Raw genomic sequence first — 19,472 nt, 5'->3', positions numbered from 1 at the left:
TCCAGTTAAATTGGTTATAAGTCGACATGTCACGTTTAAGACTACAATTTTTAAGTTTTGCAAATAATTATGTGTATTATAATAAAACATAGTTTGCAACTTTTGTAAGTTTTATTATTATGACGTTAAGTTAAGCGTGGCTTATAATTTCCTAACCTTGTGTCAACAAGTCGTGTCAATAATTCTATTAGACGTGTCGGATCATTCATTTAGTTGAATTTCTTATATTTAATCAATTAATCATAATCATATTAAATGTGTGGTGTGATCCATGTTATTGAACCGAGTACATTTAATTTGGTTAAATGTGTTCGTGTTTGGATTCAACAGTTTTGTTAACACATCATGAATAAAAAACCGACACGGAGCATAAATCGATGATTCAATTCGGTTACAGGATTAAAATGACTTAGAAAAAAGAACAATGAATTTAATTGATCATTCATGTATGGAAAAGATTGGTCAAACTGGAAATACATTAATATTTGTGGAAGGTCATAAAAATCATTAAAATTATCCCCCATGAAGTAAGCAACAGTTTAAATCTTGTATTTCCAAAAACAGAAAGTCAAATCTTCCAATGTTAACTATATTATCTTTCCTAACGTGGTGCATCTTTCAAATACATTTTATAAATATAGTTAAAACAACTATATATATCATAACAAACTTAAACAAAACTACAAGTTCCAACTACTAACCAGAGATGGGAGAGATGTTATCGGAGACTCGATCACCGATGCCGTTGTTGTATAGGCGTCATTCAAGCAGGGATGTGTTGAAGAACTTGGCTTCTGTCTCGAGTAGCCTTTTGCCGGCATTTGGAACACTCGTTGGTGAAGATTCTCCGCATCTAAACAAATATGTCATTGCACCTTATGACCGTAGATATCGGTACGTTTTCAAAATTTGTGTAAGATTTTTCATTAATGGAAAAGGCAATTTTATTAAATAAAAAAATAAATAAAAAGGAATGCATAAATGAGATCTGATTTAAGGTGGGCCAAAAAGATTCGTTGTATTAGCGGCTACAAAAACTTGTGATCCATAACCTTCAAGGGGTGGTATAGTGGCCTCTTGAAGACCCTCTGACAAGCACAAGTTGTGATTTAACTGATCTCGTTTTGTTAGTAAGATATTGAGCGTCCCATTGAGTTTTTGGATGAACATATTTTTTATGGTTAAAAAAGGATAATCGAATCTTTTAGTTCTATTCAATTTACAAATGATATTGCGACTTGTGAGCCTCTTCCTATGCTTCTATTTGAATCGTAAAATGTTTTAACCTGTGGAGGTCTCGGACTCTTGTGGAGTTGTGGGTCCTATTAAACTGGTTTTGGGTGAGCCATGTTACTTTTGATGAGCCCAATTGCTTTTAGATGGACCAAAGTAGTCACCTTTGTCTGTTATTGGCCCAGAGTAAATGGGCCTGGTGATTGGTTTTTACATAGTAAAAGTTTGGTGAGCCGAATTACATCCGCGTAGAGGTGTACAAAATCAGTTTTAAACCCAAATTGAACCGATTTAGTCAACGGCTGGTCAAAACCGGCCTGACTCAAACCGGTTCGGTTTATAAACCTGTTTAGAAGCAAGATAGACCGGCCTGGTCACGTCAGTTAGGTTCGGTTAAAACCGGTTTGGTAGATTTTAAGAAGAACCGGTCTTGAAACTGGCGGTTTGGGTTGGTTTGGGAACCAGTTTTTTTTACACCTCTACATCAGAGTATCCGATTATCCGAGATTAAATATGCTTGGTGAAAAGAAAGAATAATAATAATAATAATAATAATAATAATAATAATAATAATAATAATAATAATAAGTCTATCATCAATCACTCACTTGTGGCTTAGTGGTAGGAGGCTTGAATTCTCCAATGGAGACCCAAGTTCGAATTCCACTTCTGTTACTTTTAGGGATATTGGCAATGAACGATTTGAGTTATGCTTTGTGCAAAGGTTATCAGTTCGAACCCAGAGCCCACCCGGGTTTTTGTCCCACCGCGTGTTACGCCAGAAAATTCTGCTCTTGTTGTGGCACAACGGCTGTCAAGTGGCATTCGGCATTATGGTCCAAAGGAACGCTCAAGCCAAACTTTGAAGTCAGCGTGGGCCCGGTGCTCTTCAAATTTAAATTATACGATAGTCTAAATACAAAAAAGTCGTTCAAAACAAAAGTAATACTGTAATCGTATAACACGTGGAATTTCGGGCTATAAAGCTCGATCAAATTGTTAATTTGCTATATTGAGCCTTTATATGTCTATTTTTTTTTGTCATATAATTTAGGGTGTTTATAGTGGTGGTTTTCAATTGTAAACAAAAATCAAATCGTTGACTATAAAAACCAAACTAAACCGTTAGTAACATTTGGCTTTATAATTTAGGCATATTTGAAAAAAAATAAGAAATTTAAGGATCTCAAATGCTAAAAAAATGAGAAATAATATATACCAAAACAGTCCATATATGATATAAATATTACACGTCAAATAACCAAATCACCTACCAATCTGATTCGAGCAAAATAAGAAACCACACCAAGTTAAGAGTTCAAACTTAGTCTAAAACTGTTGCATGTAGGTGGTGGCAAGCTTTTCTAGTCTTATTAGTAACATACTCGCCATGGTCATCGCCTTTCGAGCTAGCTTTCAAAAAAGGCGCAGCAGGCCTTCTCATGTACATTGATCTTGTAGTCGACTTGTTCTTCACCATCGATATCATCTTAACGTTCTTCGTCGCATACTTAGACAAGACAACATATCTCCTAGTCGACGACCACAAAAAGATCGCCACACGGTAATAATATATAACTCCACACATTGATTAATTGTATGTCTCATAGAAACCATAAATCTAAATGATGTTTAAATGTTAGGTATGTCACACACATGATGTTCCCGATGGATATCGCCTCCACGTTGCCATTTCAATCCATCTACCGCCTCTTCACTGGAAAACTCCACAACGGACAGATCTTCGGGTTCCTCAATCTTCTTCGATTGTGGCGGCTACGGCGTGTTAGCGCACTTTTCTCGAGATTAGAGAAAGATACTAGATTCAGCTATTTTTGGACACGTTACATTAAATTAATATGTGTACGTGTTGGCTTTACTTATCTTGCGGATTAGTAAATGGTTTTGGAGTTAGCTAAGTACTCTTAACGTTTTTCGAAGTTCGTGTACTTCTAGGAACTTAGCAAGTTCGCTTGGATGTCAAGCGAACTGTATAGAGTTTGGTGTAAAACAATAAGTGACACGTTAAATTTGGTAAAAACTCTATGGAGTTACTTTTCATCCAAAGGAACTTGTGGAGTTCGCTTGCCACACCAGCGAACTCTAAAAATAACATTATTAGAACTTGCACAAGTTCGCTTACATGGACAACAGACCGCGTATATGAACATTAGAGCATGAATTAAAATGACTCTTCATTTTCAATCTATAGGTTACGCTATTCGCGGTGCACTCCGCTGGATGCTTTTACTACTGGATCGCCACCAATCACCACCACACGGCGGACACATGGATTGGATCAATCATTCAAGATTTTGAAGATAGAAGCATTTGGTTAGGCTACACATACTCATTGTATTGGTCTATTGTCACCCTTACAACTGTCGGCTATGGCGACTTACACGCTGTCAACACGGGAGAAAAAGTGTTTAGCATCTTCTACATGATTTTCAACATCGGTCTCACATCCTATCTCATCGGAAACATGACCAACTTAATCGTTCATAGCGCTGTTAGAACCTTTGTGATGGTAAATGACTAAATTCCATACTAATCATCTATGGTTTCTATTAATATTCACGCGTTTTTAATTCGAATTTTTTCGTACAAAAAGAGGGATTCGATCAATGAGATCTTAAGGTATGCAAGCAAGAACAGATTACCAGAAGGTTTAAAACAACAAATGCTGGCACATATGCAACTTAAGTTCAAGACAGCTGAGTTGCAACAAGAAGAAGTTCTTGAGGATTTACTTAAGGCGATCAGATCGAGCATCGCTCAACATCTTTTTAGAACCTGCGTGGAGAAAACGTATCTTTTTAAAGGGGTTTCAGATGATCTAAGCAGCCAACTTGTTACAGATTTGAAAGCTGAATACTTTCCACCTAAAGTTGAAGTTATACTGCAAAATGAGATACCGACTGATTTCTATATTATAGTTTCCGGATCCATGGTAACTATATTTGAATATTATTTTCTTGAATTCATGTTCTGTGTGTTCTTGATTCTATTCTAATGGTGTACTGATGCAGGAGGTCCTAACACATCGGAACGGAATGGAACATGTACGAATTTCCCCCTAGTTAATCTGTGATGTCGATCGATTACATTTGTTCCGTCTCATGCCAATTAATTATTTGTGGTGTCCAAAGTTGCATAATATAGATGATATTACACCCCCTTAGATATTTTGCACATTGAGCATTATGTTTAATAATGCTATGCAAGTAGAAAGTTATATGAACTAATATACCATCAGGATATGTATAAAATTGTCTTATTTACACAGATAAGATCTTAGTAAGCAATAAGTAGAGATAAACTAACAAATCTATCAGACGGTAGTATAACATATAGACTAACAGCTTGTGAATGACACTAGAAAGTTATGTCTAATTAACTGTTTAGAAAAAGATTTAAAACATGAAAACTCAAATGGTTAAATCTTCTTAAAGAAGATATTTTAGTGATTTTAAACTTGAATATTATGTACTACTATTCATCATTTCGTTAAGGATTATGCCATAGACGGTCAAGCTTTGAACTTTTTTGGTCAAAAAGGCCGTCATTATTAAAGTATTGTTTTGTTTCTTTAGTTCTTGGCAAGTCTAGGACCGATGGACATATTTGGTGAAATCGGTGTATTCTTCAACATTCCACAACCGTTCACGGTAAGAAGCAAGAAACTTTCTCAGGTAGTTCGAATAAGCCATAGTCACTTCAAGGAACTGGTGCAGCCACTTAACCGTGACGGAAAGACAATCATGTCCAATTTCATTCAGGTTTTTGCTTCTTAACATTTTTTTTTGGTAAAATTCTTGCAAATATCCAACTAAACATGTTGTTTTCCGGTTTTTCAGTACTTGAAGCACTTGAATAAGGAGGTGCAAGACGAGATAACGTTCTTAACCGACCATCTTCGTGACTTGAATATTGAGGTTTATTATTCTTCATCCGTAAAACATACAAGAAACTAATATGAATCTGCTGTTATGTTACAAACGGCTAATGTTGAAAACTCGCAGCAAGTGGCAACGTTTGACGAATCAGAAAACCATGACACATGGAATAATGATCAAGAATGTAATAAAGTTTGTGATCTACAAGACTACAATACAATTAATGCCACTGGCTTGTTGAAAGTATAAACGTACATTATTAAGAACGAATTAGTGTTATGATTTGCAGTAGCAACGCCTTCAAGATCATTTCCATTGAGGGTGATAATTCATGGACATAAACCAAATGAGGAAAGAACAGACACCGGAAAAGTAGTCCAACTGCCAGAATCGATGGCCGAGCTATTGGAGTTAGCAGGTATAATATGTTTTAAAACAAATATAACAATGGAAGTCTCGTCAGGTATCGTGTATTATTGATCAAATATGAATACATTATACGGTAAGGATAATTACAAAGGAAATCTAATCAACCCGTATATTATATCTATAGTCTACTAGTTATGGTAAATTATTATAACAATTCCTAACTGACATATTTACATATAGTATATGATATTAGTTAGCTTTTAAACTGATGGTGATGTGTATACGCAGAGAAGAAACTGGGGAAAAGCGGAACTGCAATTCTCATGGAGGATGGGTCTCAAGTGGAAGATCATGATGCTTTAAGAGACAATGATCACTTGTTTATATTTTGACAAGATATTTTGAGTGATTGTATTATAAAAAGATGTAACACACTTATATTTTGGGTCACTATATGGACAAATGTTACATAATGAAATTATTTTTAGATTTTGTTACAACTATTTTCCAAAAACTTGGATCAAAATATTGATTAGCATGTTGCGTGTTGTTATTTGCGCATCCAGTGTTTTTATCTTGGTACTATTCTTCGAAACTGTTCGACAACTTAGTGTTTTCCCTAGTGTCGGATATATGTATCACACATAAAATCATCCCTCTAATATATTGCATAGATCTCTCTCATCATAAATTTGTGTGTATATTAGCATATATTATGTATGGGCGAACCTTTTTATAACATATACTCCATTCGTCCCATTTTAAATGTCATGGGACCTAAAACACACAAATTAAGAAATGTTTGATCATTTTATTTTATGAGCTGTAAAATGACAATAATGTTCTTTAAGTTATTATGACACAATTGGAAATTGAATTTAGTATATGTAATAGTAAGGACACAATTGAAAATTGAATTTATATGTATATAAATGACATTTAAATTAGGACAACCGAAAATAGAAAAATGAACATTTAAAATGAGACGGGGATTATGAAACAGTTTTAATTTGCAATGTCACTAGATCTCGTGGACAGCTAGTTTATATTTGATAAAGAACATTGGTTAATTCAACCTTAAGTATATAATATAATATAAGTATAATAATAATTAGCACGTTACATTCAAGCGTGCGGTAGGCCCCACACGGCATAGATGGTGGTGCAAGTAACTATAAAAGTTGTGTGAAAACAGAAAAAGGATCTGAGAAGGAGAACCGTTGGATGAGTGGGAGAATCTATGAATAAGAACCGTTGTTTCATGCAGGCATCTGCATTCTCATAGACCTATGTTGATAGGGACAAACCCGGTTTAAAACTTAAAATCGGTTTGTGTTGCACCAGTTTTGTTTAGTCAATAAAAGTCAAAACCGGTTTAAAATTGGTTTCGGTTCGGGTTGAAACCGGTTTCTTAATCAGGTTACGATCAGTTTCAGTTCGGGTTTTGAACGGTTTCGGTTCGGTTTTTGACTGGTTTCGGTTCGGTTAATCGGTTTTGGTAGAGAAAATTACAAAGTGGTTCCAAACCTATGGTTTCAATCGGTTTCAAACCGATTTCTACATAGTCGGTTTAAAAAAGTTTCGGTTTCATTCGATTTTTGGGTCGGTTTGGGGAACCGGTTTATTTGCCCATCTCTAGACCCATGCGGCTATGCATTACTTGATCGGCACCCTTTTATGTTCCGTGGCAACTTATTCATCAGATAAAAGTTTTTATGATATATGATCGATTATCGTTTTGAATTTCTCTTTTAGTTGCTAAACCAAGCTATGGTTGTACCATATTAATTTAGTAAGACTATTCATTATGAAAGGCTTTAAAACCCCACCACATTGTTGCGTGCGAACTAGGGGCTTTAAAGCCCCTCCAATATGTTGTCCCTTTATGGTTCGAAATCCCTTTATCGTCCCGTTATATATGTATGTGCGTATGAGAAAGAGAGAGAGTGAAAAGTAGAGTGACCCCATCAAAACACACTTTACTGCAAGTCTTCACAATATCTCCCCCCTCCCCCCCCCCCCTTTGGTGTTCGTGTTCACCCGGAAACGCCCCTTTACCGCCCATAACGAGGAGTCTAATGAACTGTGTTGATACCAACCGCATTCTCGTCGTTATGTGTTTTAAGTTTAGCTGGTTTGTCTGTAAAAAATGAAAAAAATTATTCAAAATTTGAATGAGACAAATGAAGTGTGAATGCAGTTTTTTATTAAAAGATGCAGGAAAAATAACTAAATAAGTGCTGACAAAAAAGGGTAGAGAGTTGCAGACTTAACAGTGGATTAAAGGAGTACAACAAGAGCATTCATGATTGAATTTGAGTATACTTTTATTATTATATATATTAAAAAGTGGATTGAATCATCCTCACAAATTTACTATTCCATTTACTATTTAATTTTTAAATATTTTATTAATTCCATAAGTAATAATATATTTCCTTCATTTTACTTTTTTTTTCCAACTAATTAAAACATATAACAAACTATAATTTTAAACACTAAACTTGAACAAGGGTCGGCTTTACATATTTTATTTGTCAGTTAACAATTTTGTTAGAGTTGGTTTTCATATGTTTTATAGTTCGTATTCACAATGGCTGAAACTTTTTTCATGATTTAAAAATATTCTATCATCGTATGGTTTTATAATCATGTTTTAATGTTTATACCTTACCTTTAAAATATTTATTTTGGTTTACTAATTCATGTTTACGAATTTGTGTTGGCACCACTCATACTAACCGAATTTGTGTTGGCACCACTGTAACGTGTCGGTTTTTTTGGTTCTACATATGATGATTTGTTGTATTTGGCATTGACGGTTTATTTCTTTTGTTTGGTTTCGATGTCGTAACTTGACACAGAATGACTTTGCGTCGACTTGCAACGAGTTTATGGTTTAACGTTTTCACTTATGTTTCTTTGTCAATTTAACGGTCCTGACACGTAGCGCGGGATCCTAATCCTAGTTTGTTTTTAAAAAATAAACCACTCACCTATTTTTTATAAGATACGATATAATATTATGTGGTGTAAATGAGTTTTAGCTTAATTGATATTGGAAATAAAAGAAAGATTTTAGCCGGAGATTACAAGATCTCAACTTCATATCTAATCCCAATCGGTTTCTACCGCAGTGGGCTTTCGGTCGACGAGTTTTCCTGTAAACAGTAGATGGTAGGCTTAGGCTACATAATGTCGTCTCTGATCATAAACGTATGAGGTCGTCTTTTGATATTGGGTTAACGGTAGTCAGGCCTTATTCATTGGACGTTTAAAAAAAAATAATGACATAAACATATCAAAAACAAAAATATTGGAAACAAAACAAGGTGACTAAAAACTAGAGTGTAATTGAGTCGAGTCAAGTCAAGCTCAGGCTCTTACTTGAGGCCTGGTCATTTAATGCTTTAATTCTAAAGCTCGAGCCTGGTTTGTGATTAGTTTGTCAAGGTCAAGCTAGGCGTGTTTGTTAATTATTTAATTATTTTATTTGTAGAATTCTTTAATTACTTACAGTGGGGAAAGTTAACGTACAAATGAAATTAACATGTTAATTGTGAGAATCAATTAGAGTAATTACATATACATGTAGAATAATTATGTAATTACATCATAAAGTAGTTACATAATTACTCTATGATGTAATTACATATACAGGTAGAATAATTATGTAATGACATACTGGTGAATAAGCTGACACATAAATATTTTATTTACTTAATCACCCATCGAGACATAACTTTGGTATCGGCCCATCGTGGCTTAGGAATAATCAAGTTAAAAACTAAATCACAATTATAAACTTAAGCTCAACTCGAAAACCACTCAGCAAACACCGCAATTTTCGAGGTTACTTAGCTACCATCTATATACACATGGTTACCCTCTCTCGGGCATAACTTAGGTCCGACCCGTCATGACGGAGGCATAACCAGGTGTGGTATGAAAGGATCTAGACAAACGTACATGGCGGTCTGAGGGCTAGCGATTAATTTTGTTCATAATGTTTTAGAGATATGTAATCTCATATAATAAATTTAAATGACTCGATTAAACTAGTTAAAAGTTTGGAGTGTATTCATATTTTAAAATGATCAGTGATGTGTTATAAACAGTCAATTAAATATTAACTAAATTAACAAGTAATAAAAACTAGACTTAAGACTCAACTACACAAAACACCGGCAAGTGAACCAATCAATTGTACTAAAGCTAAGTAAGTCCGGAATATCGAACCCACAGGACTCTATAAATTACGTTAATTAACTAATTAGACTCGACTTACGACACGACTATTTGTTATTAATGTTTAAAGGGGGGTTTAAACTAAGATTAAGCTAAAAAAATAAATAAACAAGTGAACAAGAAAACAAGCAATTAATCACGAGATCGAAACCAATCAGAGAAGGAATCTACCTAGGTAAGAATCCCATGTATCAACAATCATCAAGCAATGGACAAATAACATGATTATGGAAACTGATTTCTAAACGTATTCATCTAACAAAACCCTAAGGACCCTTGACTGAATCAAGCGAAATCCCAAAGAACAATTATTAGATTATTAAGCAATCAATATTATTGATTTCCGCAAAGTCGTCAATTAGGGTTAATTAATAGTATCTTAGGCAAGCAATCTTACGAAACACTAATGTAACATCCCGAAATTTTTATATTGATAAATAAAAGAAAGTTATGTTTAGTAATTTCACGTTTTAGTTATTTAATGTCGAGTAAGGAACGGGTCTTGGGCTTAGTTATTTTATGAACTCGGCCTGTCTCGACCCGTAGGAAGCCAACCCGAGCCTAACCAAACCCGTAGTATATAAACGAAAGTTCTTGACACTTCCACCATTTTCACCATCTTCCTTCACTTACACCCACACAAACACTCTCATTTCTAGAGAGAGAAGCTAGAGAGAGAAAGTTCTCAAATCACAAATCCGAGTCCACAATCTTGTTCCTAATCGTTTTTGGTAAGTCCCTCTCGAAAATCATCCGTTTTCATAACCATTTTCGAGCTCAAATCGAGCAAAAACTCCCTATTTTCGTAACTTGAGTTTTCGGGTCAAAAACCGCCTTGTTTTGATGTCAAAATGCAAGCTTTTGTGTTTAAAAGTACAAGGAATCGATAGCCCTTTCAATCCCGAGCATTTCCATGTCAAAAACTTCGATTTTGGGTCAAAAATCTGGAAAATCTGGAAAACCCGTGGGTTTCTCCGTCGCCAGCTTGAAGGAGTCGAACCAGACTCATTCGATCGAACCAGTCGATCGAATCAGTCCATTCGATCGAATGCGTAGATCGAACAAGTCCAGTCGACCGAATAGGGAAGCAACCGAATGGTCTCCAACTCATTCGATCGAATGAGTTTTGTATTCGATCGAATGAGTGTTGTATTCGATCGAACGTGTTCCTATTCGATCGAACGTGTTCCTGTTTGATCGAACGTGTTGTATTCGATCGAACGTGTTGTATTCGATCGAACGTGTTCCTATTCGATCGAACGTGTTCCTATTCGATCGAATCAAGCCAGAACCAAGTTGTTTCCAAGTTCGCCTAAGGTTTAACTTCGCCTGAAGCGAAGTTCGTTTTTAAAATGAATTAAAAACCTAATGGGAAATGTGTTAAGGCAGTTATTGAAAACGAGTAGTAGTAGTTAATTGATATGTGTAAATATTATACAGTTAGCCGAGCCCAGTTAAAGAAAGGAATTACAATCAACGGAGAACGTAACCGTATTCAGGTGAGTTTCTAGCCCCATTTCCTTGTTATGTTTTCGGGGCTGTGTGCATACTCGATGTGAAGTGTGAATCCACTTACTTTAAGTGGTAAGTGTATGCTATAGATGTTATATGAGGTATATATTTATAATGCTTGTCGGTACGTGAACGATCTTCGGATATTGCACGTATCGCCAAGGATAGCGATTGCCAAGTGGTTGATAGTGTGTAGGAATGATGTGATGTGACTTGTTCACTACGTAAATACTAAACTAATATGAGTGTGACCAAGGCAGGTTGAGGTAGAGTGTGTTAGAGGTAGCAGGAGTCTAGTAAGGGTGTTAGTGGCATAGCGTGAGTGCGTGATAGGGAAAGCCTATACGTGCCTTCGTTATTAAGTGGCATAGCGTGAGTGCGTGATAGGGAAAGCCTATACGTGCCTTCGTTATTAAGTGGCATAGCGTGAGTGCGTGATAGGGAAAGCCTATACGTGCCTTCGCTATTAAGTGGCATAGCGTGAGGGCGTGATAGGGAAAGCCTATACGTGCCTTCGTTATTAAGTGGCATAGCGTGAGTGCGTGATAGGGAAAGCCTATACGTGCCGTTGTAATTAAGTGGCTAAGCTGTAGGGGTAATTAAGTGGTTAACAGTGGCATGTTAGACAGTGGACTATGTGTCTTCGGATACGTATATATATATTGTATGAAGTGGTTGTATGATAAGTTGCTTGATTAACTAGAACTCACTCAGCGTAGCTGACTTTTAGTATGCACGCAGGTGAGCTGATTACAGAGTTAGCATGAGGACGACACACGGCATGGATTGAACGGCTGGCATCTGAAGAAAGAAGTAAAGATGTTTTAAATATAAAGTTTTGTGTTATGGTATCAAAGAAAAAGTTTAACGTTTTGTAACAAATGATTGATGTTTTATATTCCGCGAAAAGTTTTAATAAACTCTGATTGAAGAACTGTGTTTATGAGTAAATCCGACGCTAAAGTAGGGCTACCGGGTTCGGGGCCTTACAAGTTGGTATCAGAGCATAAGTTCGAGAGATTTAAGCATCCTACATGCTTAGACTCGAACAGAAAATGGGATTTAAGTAAGAAAGGAAAGAAGATGCCAGTTCAAGAATGCCATGTGTCGCTCAAGCAAGATCAGTAAAGGTAAGGTGTATGATTAAATGATATATGTTAATGAGAAAAGAAAGATATGTGAACGTTAGGGATAGGAATAATTGATTGTTTGATTTGACAAACTGCTTATGTAGAACCAGCACAAATGGACTCATAAAGGGAAGTGTATAGGACACGGAAAGTAACGTGATCAGCTAATCACAACTGGCCACTGTTATTACCTGTTAGCCTTACTATCCTTGTACTAGATAGATCCTTGAGTGATGATGTTTGTGTTTTCCCTTTTAGATTACGATGGCTGGAGCTGGAGAATTTGTTGAAACTGGGGGTCGCACTGGGCGTCGTGGCAGGCCTCGTCTTGTCCGGCAACCCTCGGTGGAAGAAGCTTCCCACACCGAAGATGAAGGAAGCGCAGCTGGAGGAGACCAGAACAACAACGAAGAAGTTCAACTTAGCCCTGCAGTTCAAGCAGCCATTGTTCAAGCTGTAGTTGCTGCTGTGAAGAACCTGAATCCCGAAGGGTCTGCTGGAAGCCGTGAACGAACCGTTGAAGGGGCAGGTGGTAATAATAGAGAGAATGACGAGAGGGAAAGGGATAACTCGAGTGAGGTAAAGTCTGTGAAAGATGATGAAAGGAAGAGGGGCCGAGGCGGTTGCAACTATAAGTCCTTCAAAGGTTGTGACCCGCCTAAGTTGACTGGTTTGGGAGACGCAATCGCTACTCTTCAGTGGATAACCGCCATGGATAAGGTTATCCGCATTAGCGAGTGTCGTCCTGACCAAGCAGTGGGTTATGCCACTCAGTCATTTGAAGATGAGGCCATGTACTGGTGGGAAACGGTCGAACAAAGGAAGACCCGAGAGGAGATTAAGGCCATGAGGTGGGATGACCTTAAGGAGTTAGTGATGAAAAGGTTCTGTGCTGATGCTGAGGTTGAGAGGGCCGAGATGAAGTTTCTGAATCTAAAGGCGGACAAGATGACACATCGTGAGTACACCACTGAATTCAACCGCATGTCTAGGTTGGTACCTGACATGGTGAACACCGAGGCGAAACGGATCAAGTGCTACGTTAGAGGACTTCCCCAGAAGGTCCGCATGTTGGTCAGGGCCAACAAACCTGTTACCTTTGAGTCTGCGGTCGAGTTGGCGGAGATAGTCTATGATGATCTGGCGGCGGATGATGTGGGAGTGGAAGATGAGGGAAAAGGGAAAGGAACTAAAAGAGCTGGGGATATCGTGGAACATGCAGGGAGAAGGACACAGAAGATGGCAGGGAGTGGAGCATGTAAGGTGTGTGGAAAGATGCACTTGGGGGAATGCAAGGCTGGTCCAAACCAGTGCTACCGATGTGGGAGGGAGGGGCACCTCTCCCGTGAATGCACCGAGGACCAGAAGTGTTATAGGTGTGGTAAGTCAGGTCACATAGCTAGGGAGTGTAGAGAAGCCGTGGCAGTGAGGGAAGGAAGAGGAAACGCGTGAAGGGATGGTCTATTAGCTGCTGAGGAGGTTGCAGGAGAATAAGTGGCATGTCACAGTTGTTTTATGTTTAGTAGTTAAAGAGTGTTTTATGTTACAGTTGAACCTATGTTGTTTAGCAAGCTTGAATGATTTCCTTTTATGTTATGAAGTACTTGTGACTTCCTGTGCTTTAGTATGAACGATCTATGAATTTAACTTGAATGCATGTTGGTTATAATAAATAGTTGTGTGATGGTAAAGCGTGTAAATATAAGAAGTTTTCCGTTTATAGGGAATAAGTTAGGTTTCGGGGGCGAAACCTCTTTAAGGAGGGAAGACTTGTAACATCCCGAAATTTTTATATTGATAAATAAAAGAAAGTTATGTTTAGTAATTTCACGTTTTAGTTATTTAATGTCGAGTAAGGAACGGGTCTTGGGCTTAGTTATTTTATGAACTCGGCCTGTCTCGACCCGTAGGAAGCCAACCCGAGCCTAACCAAACCCGTAGTATATAAACGAAAGTTCTTGACACTTCCACCATTTTCACCATCTTCCTTCACTTACACCCACACAAACACTCTCATTTCTAGAGAGAGAAGCTAGAGAGAGAAAGTTCTCAAATCACAAATCCGAGTCCACAATCTTGTTCCTAATCGTTTTTGGTAAGTCCCTCTCGAAAATCATCCGTTTTCATAACCATTTTCGAGCTCAAATCGAGCAAAAACTCCCTATTTTCGTAACTTGAGTTTTCGGGTCAAAAACCGCCTTGTTTTGATGTCAAAATGCAAGCTTTTGTGTTTAAAAGTACAAGGAATCGATAGCCCTTTCAATCCCGAGCATTTCCATGTCAAAAACTTCGATTTTGGGTCAAAAATCTGGAAAATCTGGAAAACCCGTGGGTTTCTCCGTCGCCAGCTTGAAGGAGTCGAACCAGACTCATTCGATCGAACCAGTCGATCGAATCAGTCCATTCGATCGAATGCGTAGATCGAACAAGTCCAGTCGACCGAATAGGGAAGCAACCGAATGGTCTCCAACTCATTCGATCGAATGAGTTTTGTATTCGATCGAATGAGTGTTGTATTCGATCGAACGTGTTCCTATTCGATCGAACGTGTTCCTGTTTGATCGAACGTGTTGTATTCGATCGAACGTGTTGTATTCGATCGAACGTGTTCCTATTCGATCGAACGTGTTCCTATTCGATCGAATCAAGCCAGAACCAAGTTGTTTCCAAGTTCGCCTAAGGTTTAACTTCGCCTGAAGCGAAGTTCGTTTTTAAAATGAATTAAAAACCTAATGGGAAATGTGTTAAGGCAGTTATTGAAAACGAGTAGTAGTAGTTAATTGATATGTGTAAATATTATACAGTTAGCCGAGCCCAGTTAAAGAAAGGAATTACAATCAACGGAGAACGTAACCGTATTCAGGTGAGTTTCTAGCCCCATTTCCTTGTTATGTTTTCGGGGCTGTGTGCATACTCGATGTGAAGTGTGAATCCACTTACTTTAAGTGGTAAGTGTATGCTATAGATGTTATATGAGGTATATATTTATAATGCTTGTCGGTACGTGAACGATCTTCGGATATTGCACGTATCGCCAAGGATAGCGATTGCCAAGTGGTTGATAGTGTGTAGGAATGATGTGATGTGACTTGTTCACTACGTAAATACTAAACTAATATGAGTGTGACCAAGGCAGGTTGAGGTAGAGTGTGTTAGAGGTAGCAGGAGTCTAGTAAGGGTGTTAGTGGCATAGCGTGAGTGCGTGATAGGGAAAGCCTATACGTGCCTTCGTTATTAAGTGGCATAGCGTGAGTGCGTGATAGGGAAAGCCTATACGTGCCTTCGTTATTAAGTGGCATAGCGTGAGTGCGTGATAGGGAAAGCCTATACGTGCCTTCGCTATTAAGTGGCATAGCGTGAGGGCGTGATAGGGAAAGCCTATACGTGCCTTCGTTATTAAGTGGCATAGCGTGAGTGCGTGATAGGGAAAGCCTATACGTGCCGTTGTAATTAAGTGGCTAAGCTGTAGGGGTAATTAAGTGGTTAACAGTGGCATGTTAGACAGTGGACTATGTGTCTTCGGATACGTATATATATATTGTATGAAGTGGTTGTATGATAAGTTGCTTGATTAACTAGAACTCACTCAGCGTAGCTGACTTTTAGTATGCACGCAGGTGAGCTGATTACAGAGTTAGCATGAGGACGACACACGGCATGGATTGAACGGCTGGCATCTGAAGAAAGAAGTAAAGATGTTTTAAATATAAAGTTTTGTGTTATGGTATCAAAGAAAAAGTTTAACGTTTTGTAACAAATGATTGATGTTTTATATTCCGCGAAAAGTTTTAATAAACTCTGATTGAAGAACTGTGTTTATGAGTAAATCCGACGCTAAAGTAGGGCTACCGGGTTCGGGGCCTTACAACTAAACCCTAGATAACTTGATAAGCTAACATGACATCATGAACATGGATCAACACAATAAGCAAGAATATTGTCACTACTATCCTAGCATGCAATTGACCAAGACACATGAACAACTCCTCACTTTACAACTATTGGAATTTAGCAAAACATTCAAAATCCTAATTAACGATTAATAAGATTCTATGATCTAATAGGCCTATTCAACCATAATAATCAAAACACCAAGTAATGATTAAACATAAACCCTAATATCTAAAGAACACAATCAATAGAAAGCAAGATCCATGTGAAGCAATAATTAATAATCAACCAAGACAATAAACATTCATATGCATCATGTAAACAAAATCAAGTCTTTTACTATTAAATCAACAAAACCATAATCAAAACATAAGTCCAAAGCAAGAATCAAGTCTCAAACATGTTCATCAAACCTAGGTAGACATGAAGTCTAGCCTAGAATCATTATTAAAAACAATCCTAAACGAGTCTTAAAAACAAAGAGGAAAGACATCAAGAATAATGAACAAGGAACGAAAGTTAGAGCGATAAAACCCTTTGCGATTGATCCTTGAACACCCGGATGAAAGCTTGATGATCCTCCTTGATTCCTAGCCTCAAAACCTTCACAAACCCTTGGAAAATCGGCTCCAAGAATGCTTAACTCGGCTAGGTTTGCAAGAGATGTTTATATAAGCGAGTAACGGGCTTGGACTTGCAAAGATGGCTGACCAGGGAGCCCTAGGCGCCGCGCGAAGGCATATTGCCTTTTGCCTTAGCGCGGCGCGGCTTGCTTTTTTTTGCTGACCAGAAGGCCTAGGCGCCCCGCGACCGCCTTGGCCCTTTGCCTTCGCGGGGCGCAGCGCCCATATGAGTAGCCTACGAATTTTTGCTTGTTATTTGTTATAAAATCATCTTAGATCTCTTTCTTGAACATAAGTAACGTTAAGAACCTTCTAGATCATCTTTTCCTTGACTTTCAAACCACCATCTACATGAATACAAATCGAAACGCTAAGTGGAATAATCATGTAGTCATTAACGAACAAAACGAACTCAAACTTCACATGAAAAGATAGAAAGAATTAAGGCTTAACATTCAAGACACCAAACGATATAAAACATGTAAATATATGAAATACTTGACTCAAAACCTAAATTAATAAAAGATAAACCAAAACACGAACTAAAACAAACTCAAAATATTAAATAAACATAACTTTACAAGGGATCCAAGATGTATAAATAGACGTATATCAATCAGCTTCACTTCACTGATCGTGTTGTCTTTCTTGCTATCTCGGACCTATAGTACGAGTATAACAATTTGTTATTACTAGATCAATAACCTAACTTTAGGCCTTTTGTCCATTTTGTATAATTTTTTCCTGATTTATATTTTTTTTTCCGAACCTTTAGTTCAAAACATCTTTTCTTTATTTACTATATTCGAACCTCTAGTTCGATCATTTGTATTTCTAAATACTACGTTTCTTCTTCTTAAATAAACGTATACTTTATTTATTTATTGTTTAAGAATATCTAAATACTATTCTCATTATTAACAAAAAAATATTTTATAACAATACGCTTATTTATATTTTCCTTGATTATATTTTCTTTGTTTATTCTCGAGGTATCGAGTATAAGCCTATTTTAATATTATAATAATAATATTTTACTCGGGCAGAACCCCTACCTTGTTTGGCTTATAATTTCCTAGACTCTCAGGCAACACTTCCACGCTTGCATGTTAATTGAGGAAATCTTGATCAACACCTCTTGCACGTAAATCGAGGTACACCGGTCTTCGGGATTTGTTGGCACGTACTTCGAGGCAGGGTGTTGGTTCGTCTTGGATGGCACATATTTCGAGAAAACGTTGATTTTAGGCACGGAAAACGAGGTGCGTCGGGTCAGGACACGCTTTATGAGGTTGTGATGATGAAATGGGATGGCTTGAGGCCCTATTTATAAAACTGATCAGCCGACCCATCGAGATACGCGATGGGTTTTGAAAATGATCCATTGCGTATCGCGATGGATCTGGCGGCAAATTTGGGAATAAAATATTCCATCGCAATATGCGATGGGCCCTTGGTAGGCCATCGCGTATCGCGATTAGCCTAGTCGCGTCATCAGTAGCTTTGCCACGTGACCTGACACGTTGTGCCACGTGGTGTGACACGCGTCTTGGGTTGTCAAACCACATCATCGCGATATGCGATGACGTAGGAACTTGGGGTGATCACGTATCGCGACACCGCCCATTTTGGGATTCTGTGACGTACCCATCGCGATACGTGATGGGTTGTCTTTTGATCTATCGCGTATTGCAATGGGTCAAGAGATCAGATTTTTAATTTTCAGTCCTTGACTTTGAATACTTGGTGTTTTTGGATCGAAAATTTCACGATGTTACATGTTATATTTAGTTCGGCATTGTGTTAAATGTTACGACATATTGTGTCTTTTTTTATTTATCATCGTGTAGTTTGTTTATTTTCGACATTGTGTCTTTTTTCTTGACATTGTATCTTTTCGTCAGTTTTTTTTTATTTTGGAATGAGAATGGCGGGGTAAACATGTTGGTTTTTTAATTTTTTTTTCGTTTTATATTTATATTTTGAGTTATGATTTTTTAATTATTGTTTTTGAATTTTTGTTGAGCGGTTTTTTTTGTTGCCACAAATTTTTCTCACACTTATCATTTTTGTCTCACTAAGTATTTAGCTATAATATAATATAATATAATATAATATAATATAATATAATATAATATAATATATATCATTTAATTACTTTATTATATCTTAATCATAAATATATATAAACAAAACATCACTATATTCTTTCAAGCCACCAGATTGGTTTATTTATAAATGGAGAATTCTCATGCATTTCATCCGACTTCACAAGTATGTGTCTCACCAAACCCAGATAGCCCTTAAACGGGTTATAACATCTCATTAAATTAACCATTAATCTCATCCAATATTTGATATGAAAATCTTATAAAATATAGATATACTAAAATTAATATCAGATATTTTTATAAAAACATATATTATTAATAATTAAGAAACAATGTATACATAATATTAAAGCAAACAACAGTTTTCACTTGTTAACATTTTAGGCCCTCCACATCACTGTCACCTCATTGCCATGTCACCCATTACCTTTCATAATCATTCCAAGTCATCCACTT

At 37.1% G+C, this 19,472-nt stretch overlaps 1 protein-coding gene across 1 annotated transcript; it reads left to right on the top strand.

The window, feature by feature from the left end:
• The first annotated feature begins 706 nt into the window (after window positions 1–706).
• Window positions 707–4,438, top strand: LOC143597370 (potassium channel KAT3-like). The gene is made up of 5 exons (XM_077075886.1): window positions 707–894; window positions 2,582–2,797; window positions 2,877–3,018; window positions 3,446–3,763; window positions 3,848–4,438. Exons 1-5 carry the CDS (start codon window positions 707–709, stop codon window positions 4,247–4,249), a joined length of 1,266 nt encoding a protein of 421 aa, XP_076932001.1. The 3' UTR covers window positions 4,250–4,438.
• Window positions 4,439–19,472: the final 15,034 nt, after the last annotated feature.

The sequence above is a fragment of the Bidens hawaiensis genome, unplaced genomic scaffold (assembly GCF_021521415.1).
Source record: "Bidens hawaiensis isolate Kalapana, Puna unplaced genomic scaffold, B.hawaiensis_p1.1 tig00048170_1, whole genome shotgun sequence".
Lineage (NCBI taxonomy): Eukaryota > Viridiplantae > Streptophyta > Magnoliopsida > Asterales > Asteraceae > Bidens > Bidens hawaiensis.
This window is presented reverse-complemented; position numbering and strand designations above follow the sequence as displayed.

Coding starts and splice junctions, on each gene's coding strand:
- LOC143597370 (XM_077075886.1), top strand. CDS start 707: ATGGGAGAGATGTTATCGGAGACTCGATCACCGATGCCGTTGTTGTAT. Junction 3,019..3,445: donor GATTGTGGCGGCTACGGCGT/GTTAGCGCACTT, acceptor TTCAATCTATAG/GTTACGCTATTCGCGGTGCA. Junction 3,764..3,847: donor CTGTTAGAACCTTTGTGATG/GTAAATGACTAA, acceptor TCGTACAAAAAG/AGGGATTCGATCAATGAGAT.